Below are 15099 nucleotides of genomic sequence, written 5' to 3'. Positions count from 1 at the left end.
CGGCTGAAATTTTGTACGTGATGTTAGTATATGGTCTTTAGCAACCATGCAAAAATTGGTCGATATCGGTCCATAATTATATATAGGCCCCATATAAACCGATCCCCAGATTTGACCTCCAGAGCCCCTTGGAAGAGCAAAATTCTTGCCATTCGTTGAAATTTGGTACGTGATGTTAGTATATGGTATCCAACAACCATGCAGGAATTGGTTCCTATCAGTCCATAATTACCCTGCCAGCATTTCAAAGTTCCATTTCATCTTCATCGCTACCACAGACTCGTAAATGTCACCACAACCATCACGAACTGTGATGGGGGAAGCATATCAAAAAGTACAAAATGTACATGAAAGTATTTTGCCATCACTACTGTTAGAAGAGCCATTTTATTTTTTGTGAAACGCCAAGCGCAACCAGCTTGTTATATTTTATTTGAATAAAAACGAAAATAAAGTTCTGAAAACATAGATTTTACGCTTAAAATTGTGAAAGGTATATTGGTGAACAATTTTTGATTTTCCAAATGGAATAAAGTGATTTCTTTTCAAATATTTTACAGACACGCTGCCTCCATCGAATAAAAACACTGGCTGATAGACGCTGCAACATCTAACTCGCTACTTGTAACTCTACATCATCATTAATGCAAAAAATTATGTTAAATGTGATGTGATAGTGGTATAAATGTTATATTTTTAAGAATTTGTAAATGATTAATCAAATAAATATCTAAACAAACGTGTTTTACTCGACCACAATGATTCTTTTACCACTATCTTAAAATGTGCTTTTTCTGATTGTTTGGAGGGTCTCTTATTGGCGTCGTTCTAAATTGATCTATAAAGGCACCTAATAATTGCACTCATGCGAAACCTTTTTGTAGTAACTTGGCGTGGTACAACTTCTCAATAGTGACGGCGCTTTTCCGACGAGTTTTTGATATCGTATATGATTGTTTTCGACGTACTGGGGATTCTCAGAAGCGACCCCAAATTCAAAAAATTTTGGCAGGGTATATATAGCTCCCATATAAACCGATCCCCAGATTTGACCTCCGGTGCCTTTTGGAGAAGCAAAATTCATCCGATCTGCTTGAAATTTGGTACGTGGTGGTAGTATATGATATTTAACAACCATGCCAAAAGTGGTCCATATCAGTCCATAATCGTACATAGCCCCATATAAACCGATCCCGAGATTTGGTTTTGGAACCTCTTGGAGGAGCAAATTTCATCCGAGTGAGTTGAAATTTGGTACATTGTGCTAGTATATGGTCGTTAACAACCATGCCTAACTAGGTCCATATCGGTCTATAGTTATATATGGCCCTCAGATAAATCGATCCCCAATCACACAAAAATTGGTCCATATCAAGTTCATAATTGTATATAGCCCCCATATAAGCGACCCCCATATTTCAATTCTGGCTCTCTACGTACAAAAAGTCCATGTCTAATATATACCATGTATTGACTAAATCACAGTCTTTCGTAGAAGTTTCTACGCAATCCATGGTGGTGGGTACATAAGATTCGGCCTGGCCGAACTTACGGCCGTATGTACTTGTTTTTATTGTATTAAGCATACAGGACGAGTCTAAGTCGATCTGTATTTATATCTAGAGGATTAAGGAAGAAATTTCTGGCAAGCATATATCGAATTAGTTTTTTTAGTTTGACCACATAATTGCAACCTAATAACCATCTGTCATTGGTATACAAACATTACCTATAAAAAAATTGTAAATTTTAATGTAAATTAATCTCACATATCTGTAGATCAAAAGCCTTTGTTGTTAGCACCTTTTGTATTTATTCTCGTAGTTTATCATGATTGTAAATCTTGTAATAAATTAATAAAATCTCAATATAATCTGCCCTTTCATTTAATATTGGAATTTGGTTAGGATAATAATAAAGAAAGAAGAAACAAAACAATTAATATGAGATTGCGACAACCAATGCAAAGTTGATCCAACATACTACCACGCAATTACAATTGCCAAATGTTAGTTGTGCTGACAGATATCATTGATAGTTGATGGAACCACCTGCTTTCGGTTGGCAAATAATTCGGTTGAGGCAACGAATTTGTTTTCTGGGTGTATAAACTGACACCAAGTGTTGGCTTGCGGAGCCTCTTGGAAGAGTAAATCTCTAAAAATCATGCAAAAATTGATCCATATCGGTCCATAATTATATATAGCTTCAATGTAAACTTATCCCCACGTTTGGGAGCCTATTGGAGGAGCAAATTTCATTCGATCCGATTGAAAATTGGTACGTGGTCTCAACCATGTGAAAATTGGTTCATATCGGTTAATAATTATATGTAGCCCGCATATAAACCCATCCACAGATTTGATTTCCAGAACTTGCTGGAGGTCAAACTTTCAAAATTTCATCCGATCCGGTTGAAATTTGGTACGTGGTGATAATCTATGGTCTCTAACAACCATGCAGAAATTTGTCCATATCGGTTTATAATTATATCCCTGCCAACATTTTTTGAATTTGGGGGCGCTTCTGAGAATCCACACTACGTCGAAAACAGTCGTATACGATATCCAAAACTCCTCGGAAAAGCGCCGTCACTATTGAGAAGTTGTACCACGCCAAGTTACTACAAAACAGTATCGCATGAGTGCAATTATTGGGTGACCTTCTGAATACAATTAGAAGGACGCCAATAAGAGCCCCTTCAAACAATCAGAGAAAGTGAATTTTAAGTTAGTTGTAAAAGAATCACTGTGGTCAAGTAAAACACGATTGTTTATATGTTTATTAATTTTATTAAACATTTATAAATTCTCATAAATATAACATTTATACGACTATCACATTTAACATATTTTTATGCATTAATAAAAGATTGATGTTGAGTTACAAGTTGCAAGTTACATGTTGTAGCGTCTATCAGCCAGTGCTTTTATTCCCAATGGAAGCAGCGTGTCTGGAAAAATATTTGAAAAATTTTAAGCGAAATAACTATGTTTTCAGCACTTCATTATCGTTTTTATTTAAATAAATTATAAGAAGCTAGTTGTGCTTGGTGTTTCACAAAATATAAAATGGCTCTTGTAACAATAGTGATGGCAAAATAATTTCATGCGAATAGTGATGGCAAAATACTATCACAGTTGGCGATTGTTGCTGTGTCACTTACGAGTCTGTGGTAGCGATGAGGATGGAATGGAACTTTGAAATGCTGGCAGGGATAGAACCCCCTTATCAACCGACCTCCAAACTTGACTTATGGAGGAGTTAGGAACAAATTTCATCCAATAAGCTTTCAGAGTGATCTGGTGGTGAGTCGGAAAGGTTTAGCTGGGCAAGGAAAAATGTGACGCTTGTCATTTGGTCCTTAGTCGCAGATGGGACACACGTTAGATATTCCCTTTTTTTAGCGCTACATCTCACGTTCTAGATAAGTAAAATCAACCTTCAACCTTTCCCGGGCGGTGGTTGTCACTTAGGGCTGTCATTCGGGATCGATTTTTTAAAAATCCTGGGATTCGGGATTTACAAATTTAGAATCCAGGGATTTTTTCGGGATCCCGAAATTTTCGGGATTCTTTAAATATTTTAAGTTATAACAATCTACAGCGGCAAAAAATTGTTGTACCTTAAACCAATTTAGTTTAATTCAATTTCGTACATTTGTGTTAATCCTTTTGTACTTCATCAAATCAAGGCATCCACAATTTTTATCAGATAAACGTGATCTTGTCATTTTGTCCACGGACCTTTTATCATTGCTTTTTATTTTTTGTGGGCACGACTTCCATTTCACATGAACTCATTGTTCAAAGGAGGACCTTATCTTTTACTTCGATTTTTGATGAAATTGTGCTTTTTATAGTATACCTCATGTATAATAAATTCTTACTCTTTGTCAGGTATCAAATCTAAGAGCCGTTTGCATTGAATGAAAACTCCAATTTAATAAAGAATGCTAAAAAGCCACACATTTAACAAATTGGAATTAATTTTTCGGGATCGCGAAAAATTTTGACATTCAAAATAAAAAATCCCGGGATTTCGGGACGGGATTTGCCCCGGGTGACAGCCCTATTGTCTACCCATTAGGTGGTGGTTTGGATGGTACTGCGATAATAACCCAGGACAACGTGTAATTGTGTTTTCGCACAGGGATGATCTTAGTCCCTACATAGAGAGGGTGTACAGCGGAGCCATCCTATAACAGTGCAAAGGGCAGCGTTCTTATAGGTCTGTATGTTATTCCACTTCATATCGCTTGTTTGAGGTGTCCACACTAGGGCTGCATAGTTTACCACTAACCAGCCAATTGCCTTATATGTAGTGAACAAGGTTTCTTTGTCCGCAACAAAGGCCTGCACAAGCCTATCGAAGTACTCGATGTTCTACTTCACGAATACTTCGAATTTTCGATTAATGAATATCTTGGGGTAATTATATAGTCGGAATTGTTTCGCCATTGAATCTAACATCCAACTGCTTGCTGCTGTCCATGTAGTGAATATTGAGGTGGATGCCCGGATGCCATAATTGAACAGCATATGATAGAATCTCAAAGCCGTCAGGAGGGAGTGGAATAGAGGATAAGAGTTCCCCACCTTCGGGAACTCCCTATGTTACTCTTAGGGGTCTCGACTTTTTATACCTAAATTCCACATACTACTGGCGCCCGCACAGATAATTAACAACCCAACGCTTGGTTTTGTATCGAAATCCTTTGATAGGTCAAGGGACAAGAGGATCGTCCTGTGACACGGCTTTGTTTGATAGAGTCCCCTATTTATGTATGCTGAATTGGCATGCAAAACTGTTGTAGTCCTATGCACTTTACGGAATACATGTTTTTGGTTGGCAAGTGGAAAATTATCCACAAGGCTATCTCAAGTGTCTTGGCTACTGGCGAGAGAAGGGAGATTGGTCTGTACGAATTAGCATAACTCGAGTTTTTGCCTCAGTAGTGGAATCACATTACCCATTTTCCAGACATCGAAAAATGTCCTCAGATACTGCAGCATTAGGATAGAAATTCCGAAAGCCGACCCATTTTTGTCGACGGCAGCTGACACTAATTTTTTGACTCCGGCGTCTGGATGGCTAAACGGATATAAATATACCCACTCGGCGGGGGAAATTATTCATTATAAAATCAATTTGAAGTTATCCGAATGGTAATGAGATTAGTTGTAAAGGGTGATTCTTTTGAGGTTAGGATTTTCATGCATTAGTATTTGACAGATCACGTGGGATTTCAGACATGGTGTCAAAGAGAAAGATGCTCAGTATGCTTTGACATTTCATCATGAATAGACTTACTAACGAGCAACGCTTGCAAATCATTGAATTTTATTACCAAAATCAGTGGCAGAAAATCCGCTTTTTTATCGACAAATTTTGTTCAGCGATGAGGCTCATTTCTGGTTGAATGGCTACGTAAATAAGCAAAATTGCCGCATTTGGAGTGAAGAGCAACCAGAAGCCGTTCAAGAACTGCCCATGCATCCCGAAAAATGCACTGTTTGGTGTGGTTTGTACGCTGGTGGAATCATTGGACCGTATTTTTTCAAAGATGCTGTTGGACGCAACGTTACGGTGAATGGCGATCGCTATCGTTCGATGCTAACAAACTTTTTGTTGCCAAAAATGGAAGAACTGAACTTGGTTGACATGTGGTTTCAACAAGATGGCGCTACATGCCACACAGCTCGCGATTCTATGGCCATTTTGAGGGAAAACTTCGGAGAACAATTCATCTCAAGAAATGGACCGGTAAGTTGGCCACCAAGATCATGCGATTTGACGCCTTTAGACTATTTTTTGTGGGGCTACGTCAAGTCTAAAGTCTACAGAAATAAGCCAGCAACTATTCCAGCTTTGGAAGACAACATTTCCGAAGAAATTCGGGCTATTCCGGCCGAAATGCTCGAAAAAGTTGCCCAAAATTGGACTTTCCGAATGGACCACCTAAGACGCAGCCGCGGTCAACATTTAAATGAAATTATCTTCAAAAAGTAAATGTCATGGACCAATCTAACGTTTCAAATAAAGAACCGATGAGATTTTGCAAATTTTATGCGTTTTTTTTTTAAAAAAAAGTTATCAAGCTCTTAACAAATCACCCTTTACAACCAATATTACAATCACATTTACATTTCATTCAAATGTTCTGAGCTAAATTTTTGCAATTATTTAGCAATCTGTCAATCAATTTTTTATTTATTCATTTTAGCTTCAGAGAATTAGCTGTCGAGACGCGCAGACGCCTGCTACTTTTACCAATAAAAAATATAATTTTACACTGCTTTTATAGATTTATTTTTGATTTTATCGGCTTAGCACGAACTTAATACCCACCCACCTAAAAATAAATCCACGATCTGATACAATTTAAATGACATATTCAATACTACTTTTTCATATTTTTATTAAATTATTAAAAGTGCATATGATTATTTAGACTTTGTAATTTTGGCAAGTAATATTTCTAATTCCAATTAGGAGAATAATAAAATTATAATTTAATTAAAATAATTTATTTTTACTTTATAATAGAATGTTCTAGTATTTTTTTTTTGTCTTTTTGTTTGAGAGAGTGAAAGTTGAAAATTGATAATAAATAAATGCTAATAATGTACTAAATCAATAATGTATATAAATATACATATACATATATAAAATATCGTAAATGGATAAATTAAACAACATTCAAGTATAAGAAAGGAACGTATACTGAATACTAGGTGTTGTTTACTTGTAGGAAAAAATATTATTTATACAAAATGGATATTATTACAAAAAAATTGTCATAATTGTTGGTACAAAATTTGGTATAAAGTCGTTGGTATACGGAGGTCATTATTCATATACAAATAAAATCCCAATAAACACAAACCTTTGAAAATCTCTTGAAATCAAATTTCTTTCCAAATTCAATAATTCGGAGAGCTTTAAATTCATGATATTCTCAAACGTTTGTCTTTATGCGGACATTTCGATTTATGTCTATTAATCGATATAGATATATGTACATAGATAAATTTATCTATGTATGTAATGGTGTTGTTGATATTGATTGATTATTACATAAGTGTATATATATATTTGTTTATTTATTTTGTATATTGCTTGATTGGCTGTGTAGTTTGCTCCGATAATAATCACTTGTACTTCTTATCTCATTTACTTAGTTTTTCCTTTAACCACTCTTCAGTTAATTCATCTAATTCACGAATTTCATAGACCCGTGTTAAATCGACCTCACGCTGAAGGGCACTTTTAGTACATGCATACATCATCTGTAATTCGATTTGACTATCACGTGGTGTATAGAATATGAAACACATTGGATACGATATTCGAGAATCATCATGGATCATCTTATATGTGTAGATAACATAGCGTGGCTGATGTCCAGGCAATTGCTCCTGCAAATCTTCAACAGAAATATCATCTATGGCATCATCAATAACAACAAGTTGTTTTTCTCTGTCAACTTTTACTGTAAAATAAAAAAAAAAAAAAACAATTATAGTATTAAATGATTTTATATAGCATATCGAAATACTGTTAGCGCGCCGATAAGACAATTCTCCGCTTCTTATATGGGAAAGTAATGCGCCGTCCAGACTATAAGTTTATCTGAACGGAAAGTCTGTGATTGTAACGAATCTTACGACCGCTAAGAATTGGCGAGGGTAGGTTAGGTTAGGTTAAAGTGGCAGCCCGATTAAGATTCAGGCTCACTTAAACTATTCAGTCCATTGTGAGGGTAAGTAAATATCGATAAATGGGTTGTCTACCGGATATGGTCTGGGCGGAGCATAAGGCGCAGCTAACATCTCTGAGTTCGGTAGATTTTCGATAGATTAAATTAACATTAAATTCACAAAATTTTCCTCAGCCGAAGTTACCATCAACAGATCTATACCACCAAAGGCGATGGGCCCCTGCGGAATTTTTTCCCCCCTAAACCTATCGAAAGCATTTTCCAGCTGCCAACCACCAACATATCAAAACCATCCAACGCTGGGTCCTGGGAGACTTTTTATACTCTTAACCTATCGAAAGCATTCGATACGGATTTTTCCAGCTGCCAACTACAAACAAGGATTCAACCAGCCCAAGTCAGTGAAGTAAATAGCATAACATCAGCTATGGTCTTGACTCATCGAAAGCATTCGATACATTCAGCCATGTCAGACTGTTAGAAAATATCAAACACACGCTCCTACCCGCAGGAACCAATCGTTGGGATTTTAATTACTTCTTCAAGCACCAGTCGTGCGTTAAGTTTAGAGATAGAAAGTCAAGGTATCGTAAATGAAACATGCAATTCTCCAAAGGTGTGGTGATATCCCTGGCACTGTTCAACCTCTACCTATTCTGTAACCTTCGATATCAACATATTGTGTTGAACTTCAACTTCTAGAGCGCGAGATCCCCTCTGACAGCATATCAGGTATGTCTGAACAGGAAGGAGAAGAGACCTCCCAACTCCGACCAGGGCAATTATGGTCCAACTAATATCAAGCAAGTGCATCCGTCTCAATTCCACCAATCAGTGATTGATACGCTGCGTGGTGCAATGGTTAGCATGCCCGCCTTGCATACCCAAGGTCGTAGGTTCGATTCCTGCTTCGACCGAACACCAACAAGTTTTTCAGCGGTGGATTATCCCTCCTCAGTAATGCTGGTGAAAATTCTGAGGGTTTCAAAGCTTCTCTAAGTGGTTTCACTGTAATGTGGAACGCCGTTCGGACTCGGCTATAAAAAGGAGGTCCCATGTCATTGAGCTTAACATGGAATCAGGCAGCACTCAGTGACAAGAGAGAAGTTCACCAATGTGGTATCGCAATGGACTGTATAGTCTAAGTGAGCCTGATACATCGGGCTGCCACCTAACCTATCCTATCTTCAATATACCTGGATTTTCGACGGAATTTCAGCAACTGGTGTGTGGAAATCCAAGCAGACAATACAGTTCTAGCACATTGCTACACACCATTACTACTACTACTACTAATAATAATAATAATAAATCTAAACATATAATGTTCTATCATTCTTGTGAATAGAATCAGATAAGTATTATCTAAAATGACAGCTTCAGAAAACATGATATGGCTCAGAAAATAACTTATACATGGATATAGGTAGCGGTACAGACCAGAGGCGAAAATCAATTGAACACAGATTTTCACAACATTCGATGGAAAATTAATGGAATTTGTCGTCGTTACCATAGAATTGTGACACGGTGCATTGTCTCCGTGGAACAGTAATTTCTCTTTCTTCAAACGGGCCTTTAATGCTATTTCGTTCCAATCCAGCTATGTAATCGTCTCTGTTGATAGTCGTTCCTTTGCTCATGTAGACAATGAAAATTATTCCATGCACAAAAGGTGTCATAACATTGTCAGTTGCATTATACGAGGGCAGTTCGGAAACTTCTTAGCCTAACACAAAAAGCGCGGTATAAACAGAAAAAAGTTGAGTGTTTTGGAAACTTCCATCTCTGTTATGAACACATGTTAAATTTTGTTTCGATCTGGCAACTCCTTCATATAGAAACAGGTGTTCAAAAAAAGACGCATCCGCAAGAATTCATAATGATATGGTAAATGTGTTAGGTGAAAGTGTTCCTTCATATGCAACAGTAAAAAATTGGGTTGCTGAATTTACAAGCATTCGTACAATCATTGAAGATGAACCACGTCCAAAAACAGCAACAACAATAGAAATTGTAGCCAAAGTGCATGACATGGTATTAAATGATCGACGAATAAAAGTGCGTGAAATTGTTAATATCTTTTATTCGTCGATCACTTAATACCATATCATGCACTTTGGCTACAATTTCTGTTTTGTTGCTGTTGGACGTCCACTACGTGGTTCATCTTCCATGCTTGAACGACCACATTTAAATACACAACCCAATTTTTTACTGTTGCATAACAGGTTGGCTGATAAGTCCCCGGTCTGACACATAGATGGCCTCGCTAGTATTAAATGCATATTATTTTTATATAGTACCAACCTTCAAATGATTCGTGTCAAAATTTGGCGTCTGTAAGTCAATTAGTTTGTGAGATAGAGCGTCTTTTGTGAAGCAACTTTTGTTATTGTGAAAAAAATGAAAAAAAGGAATTTCGTGTTTTGATAAAATACTGTTTTCTGAAGGGAAAAAATATGGTGGAAGTAAAAACTTGGCTTGATTTCCGGACTCTGCCCCAGGGAAATCAACAATAATTGATTGGTTTGCAAAATTCAAACGTGGTGAAATGAGCAAGGAGGACGGTGAACGCAGTGGACGCCCGAAAGAGGTGGTTACCGACGAAAACATCAAAAAAATCCACAAAATGATTTTGAATGACCGTAAAATGAAGTTGATCGAGATAGCAGAGGCCTTAAAGATATCAAAGGAACGTGTTGGTCATATCATTAATCAATATTGGGATATGAACGGAAGCTCTGTGCAAAATACAACAACGTGTTGATGATTCTGAGCGGTGTTTGCAGCTGTTAACTCGCAATACACCCGAGTTTTTCCGTCGATATGTGACAATGGATGAAACATGGCTCCATCACTACACTCCTGAGTCCAATCGACAGTCGGCTGAGTGGACAGCGACCGGTGAACCGTCTCCGAAGCGTGGAAAGACTCAAAAGTCCGCTGGCAAAGTAATGGCCTCTGTTTTTTGGGATGCGCATGGAATAATTTTTATCGATTATCTTGAGAAGGGAAAAACCATCAACAGTGAAGAAGAAAAAAGTGTTGTTCCAGCAAGACAACGCACCGTGCCACAAGTCATTGAGCACGATGGCTAAAATTCATGAATTGGGCTTCGAATTGCTTCCCCACCCACCGTATTCTCCAGATCTGGTCCCCAGCGACTTTTTTTGGTTCTCAGACCTCAAAAGGATGTTCGCAGGGAAAAAATTTGGCTGCAATGAAGAGGTGATCGCCGAAACTGAGGCCTATTTTGAGGCAAAACCGAAGGAGTACTACCAAAATGGTATCAAAAAATTGGAAGGTCGTTATAATCGTTGTATCGCTCTTGAAGGGAACTATGTTGAATAATAAAAACGAATTCTGACAAAAAATGTGTTTTTCTTTGTTAGACCGGGGACTTATCAGCCAACCTGTTATGAAGGAGCACTTTCACCTAACACATTCTCCATATCATTATGAATTTCTTGTCCCGATAAACCTTTTTTATGTAAATATTTAGTGACAGCACGCATTTCTAATTTTTCCATTGTAAAAAAATTGCGGATGCGTCTTTTTTAACACCTGTTTCTATATGAAGGAGTTGCCAGATCGAAACAAAATTTTACATGTGTTCATAACAGAGATGGAAGTTTCCAAAACATTTAACATTTTTCTGTTTATACCGCGCTTTTTGTGCTAGGCTAGAAGTTTCCGAACTGCCCTCGTATAAATAGATTGTTTAGATTAAAACACAGACCATTAGCCTTAACCTACCTAAATTTCAAGAAATAAAAATAAAACACAATTTTTTTCAAATTTGACTCTAAAAGAAGATAAATCAGATGCATATATATTTTATTAAATGAATTTTCATCGCCATTTTTGTTGTTGTTGTTTTTTTTTGTATATATATATACATATTTAAAAAAATCTTCAAATCAGCGATTATTTTAATATTATATGCAAAGTATTAGAAATCCAGGCATTTGGAAAGTGAGATTGGTGTATTTAAATTTCAAAATTTTGTGTGAATGAATGCTATTTAACGAAAGGCACTCTTCTCTATATTTCTATACGATTTGATTGCTTGTTATTAGGATGCCTGTAATAATAAGTATGAAAGAATGAAAGATGTTCCAAAGATTATTTTATCTTAGATTTTCATACATTTATATAGCATCAGATGGGATATTGAAAAGATGCCACAAACCAAACTTCTGAGATTTCAAATACTATGCAAGAGTGGGGGGGAAGGGCGCTGTGTTATAGATGCGTTTAACAATAGAAAAACTCGACATCGAAGATGTAGAGTTTACACTTAAACTAATATTCTCTTTTTTTGGTATTTTCGTCTAAGTTATTTTTTGTTTGTTTGTTTTTACTTTTGTATCATTGTATTGCTTTTTGTTTTCTTACTTGTTTTCTCATTTTCTTGTCTTGTCTTTTCTACTGTCTCTTTTTTATGTTTTTGTTTTTCTTATGCTTAAAAAGGGGGGGATGGGGCAGGGGCTGACAAGGATTATGATTATGAACGACGAGGTGATGGTGGTGGAAATGAACACGATATTATCTTAAATAACTTTCTTAAATCTGAACGGATTTTGATTTATTTGATTATTGCATCAAAATTTTATGTCTTCTATTTTTTCTTGTTTTCTTCTCTTCCCTACCTATTTATGAATATATACGTTTTTGTGGCGGTTCTTTGACTATTTTTGTTTTGTTTTTTTTTCGTTTGTTTGTAATTTCCAATTATTTACAAATAAATTATATTTTCAATTCGTCTAATAATAAGAAAAACCTTTTTTGTGTTATTTATTGCAGGATTATGGTATTAAGTAAATGCTTCGGTTTTTTGTTAAGTATATGTATAACTTTGTTCATTACGCCTCTTTGTTGTTGTTGTTGTTTGTATTTTTTTCCAATTATTTACAGTGACTTAAAAATAACAACTTAACATTTATTTAAAGAATTATATTGATTTAGCTTAAGGTCTAATATTTGAAAAACGACTTTATATGAAATGGTTCTATGGGTAATGAAATGTGTTTCGTTGTTGAAAGCTAATTCGAAATAGGAATTAATTATGATAATCGTTTGTTTACTTTTTTCTCCTGGAGATCAATTTGCAACTCTTGCGATTGTTTTAATTTTTTTGGAGAGTTATTGTTATAGATATATAACAAAACTGCATTATCGGCAAATCAAACTGTTAATGCCTTTTTCAGCACCTTTAAAGATATATTGCGAAAATTTCTTTAACGATCGGTTGTTAGATTTTGCTTTTTAACCCTAAAGAGTCATCCTTCGTCAAACTGACATAATAAGAATGACTTTCCAGGTTTAAGAGACACGTTAATTTGACAAAAGTTCGTAAGACTTTGTTACAGAAAATTTGTGTTTTTCTTTCTGGGCGAATATTTGAGAAAAATGAGAGTCAAACTTTTTCCAGGTCCATTTTCGTAATATCTGGATACCGTTTTTGTATCGTGATGTTACATGCCCAATATGAGATAAAAATGTTTGCTGGTTTGACTGTGGCGATTTCTTTTTTCATATTTGCCCTGTGTGACTGTGCCGTAAGAAATACATTGCTAAATTTGCTAACGTAAATTCCGTGCCGCTTTATTATCGATTGTTTACATTTTTCTCCCATAATATATGGCAAAACTGTATTATCTTCTCGCAGATTTTTCTAGGGGTGTATTTTTTAAAAGCAGAACATTTTCTTTAGAAAATTTTGTCAAAATTTTATTTCTATAGAAAATTTTGTCAACATTTTATTTCTATAGAACATTTCGTCAAAAGTTTATTTCTATAGAAAATTTTGTCCAAATGTTATTTTTATAGAAAATTTTTTACAAATTATATTTTTATAGAAAATTTTGTCAAAATTTTATTTCTATAGAAAATTTTGTCAAAATTTTATTTCTATAGAAAATTTTATCAAAATTTTATTTCTATAGAAAAATTTGTCCGAATTATATTTTTATAGAAAATTTTGTCAAAATTTTATTTCTATAGAAAATTTTGTCAAAATTTTTATTTCTATAGAAAATTTTGTCAAAATTTTATTTCTATAGAAAATTTTGTCAAAATTTTATTTCTATACAAAATTTTGTCAAAATTTTATTTCTATAGAAAATTTTGTCAAAATTTTATTTCTATAGAACATTTCGTCAAAAGTTTATTTTTATACAAAATTTTGTCCAAATTTTATTTCTATAGAAAATTTCGTCCAAATGTTATTTTTATAGAAAAGTTTTTCCAAATTACATTTTATAGAAAATTTTGTCAAAATTTTCCAGGGTTAAAAGACACATTTATTTGCCAAAAGTTCGTAAGACTTTGTAACAGAAGATTGTGTTTTCTTTCTGGGCGAATATTTGAGAAAAATGAGAGTCAAACTTTTTCCAGGTCCATTTTCGTAATATCAGGATACCATTTTTGGATGGTGATGTTACATGCCCAATATGAGATAAAAATGTTTGCTGGTTTGACTGTGGCGATTTCTTTTTTCATATTTGCCCTGTGTGACTGTGCCGTAAGAAATACATTGCTAAATTTGCTAACGTAAATTCCGTGCCGCTTTATTATCGATTGTTTACATTTTTCTCCCATAATATATGGCAAAACTGTATTATCTTCTCGCAGATTTTTCTAGGGGTGTATTTTTAAAAAGCAGAACATTTTCTTTAGAAAATTTTGTCAAAATTTTATTTCTATAGAAAATTTTGTAAAAATTTTATTTCTATAGAAAATTTTGTGAAAATTTTATTTCTATAGAAAATTTTGCCAAAATTTTATTTCTATAGAAAATTTTGTCAAAATTTTATTTCTATAGAAAATTTTGTCAAAATTTTATTTCTATAGAAAAATTTGTCCAAATTTTATTTCTATAGAAAATTTTGTCAAAATTTTATTTCTATAGAAAATTTTTCCAAATTTTATTTCTACAGAAAATTTTGTACAATTTTTATTTCTATAGAAAATTTTGTCCAAATTTCATTTCTTTGACAGAAAACAAACCCCATTTTATTAGAAGTTTTAACGATTAGTTAGTCGAAAGAAAATGACGTTTGTCTAAAAATTTCGTTCCTAAGAAAAGAAAAAAATTCTTTCAGTATATATAACGAAGACGTATAGTCCGACATCTCCCATCAGTAAACGCGTATTTTCAGCGTGAAATTTCATAAAAAATAAAGGGATCCTTTTGAATACATTCAGTCAGTCTTCGTATGACCAAATTATTCATCATGTTACCGACCTATTCATTTATTCAAATATTTGATAGTAGGTGTATTTAACTGTATTTTTTTTTTTGCGTCCAATCTTTATAGAGTGAAAACGGTTATGGTATCTATAACAAAGGCTTAGCAAATAGTGGGAGC

At 34.6% G+C, this 15099-nt stretch overlaps 1 protein-coding gene and 1 long non-coding RNA gene across 2 annotated transcripts in view; one reads left to right on the top strand and one right to left on the bottom strand.

The window, feature by feature from the left end:
- Positions 1-325: 325 nt before the first annotated feature.
- LOC142224118 (uncharacterized) lies at positions 326-759 on the top strand. The gene is made up of 2 exons (XR_012719041.1): positions 326-493; positions 561-759. It is a non-coding gene; the product is annotated as an uncharacterized LOC142224118 (long non-coding RNA).
- A 5645-nt stretch (positions 760-6404) lies between these two features.
- GMF (Glia maturation factor) overlaps positions 6405-15099 on the bottom strand; it is a 36710-nt gene continuing 28015 nt past the window's right edge. The window contains exon 3 of the mRNA XM_075296339.1: positions 6405-7495. Coding sequence (XP_075152454.1) covers positions 7173-7495 — 323 coding nt within the window. The 3' untranslated portion in view covers positions 6405-7172. The remainder of the gene's footprint in view (positions 7496-15099) is intronic.

Source organism: Haematobia irritans, chromosome 2, assembly GCF_050003625.1.
Source record: "Haematobia irritans isolate KBUSLIRL chromosome 2, ASM5000362v1, whole genome shotgun sequence".
Classification (NCBI taxonomy): domain Eukaryota; kingdom Metazoa; phylum Arthropoda; class Insecta; order Diptera; family Muscidae; genus Haematobia; species Haematobia irritans.
The sequence above is the reverse complement of the archived record's forward strand: the minus strand, read 5'-3'. Positions and strand labels throughout refer to the sequence as shown.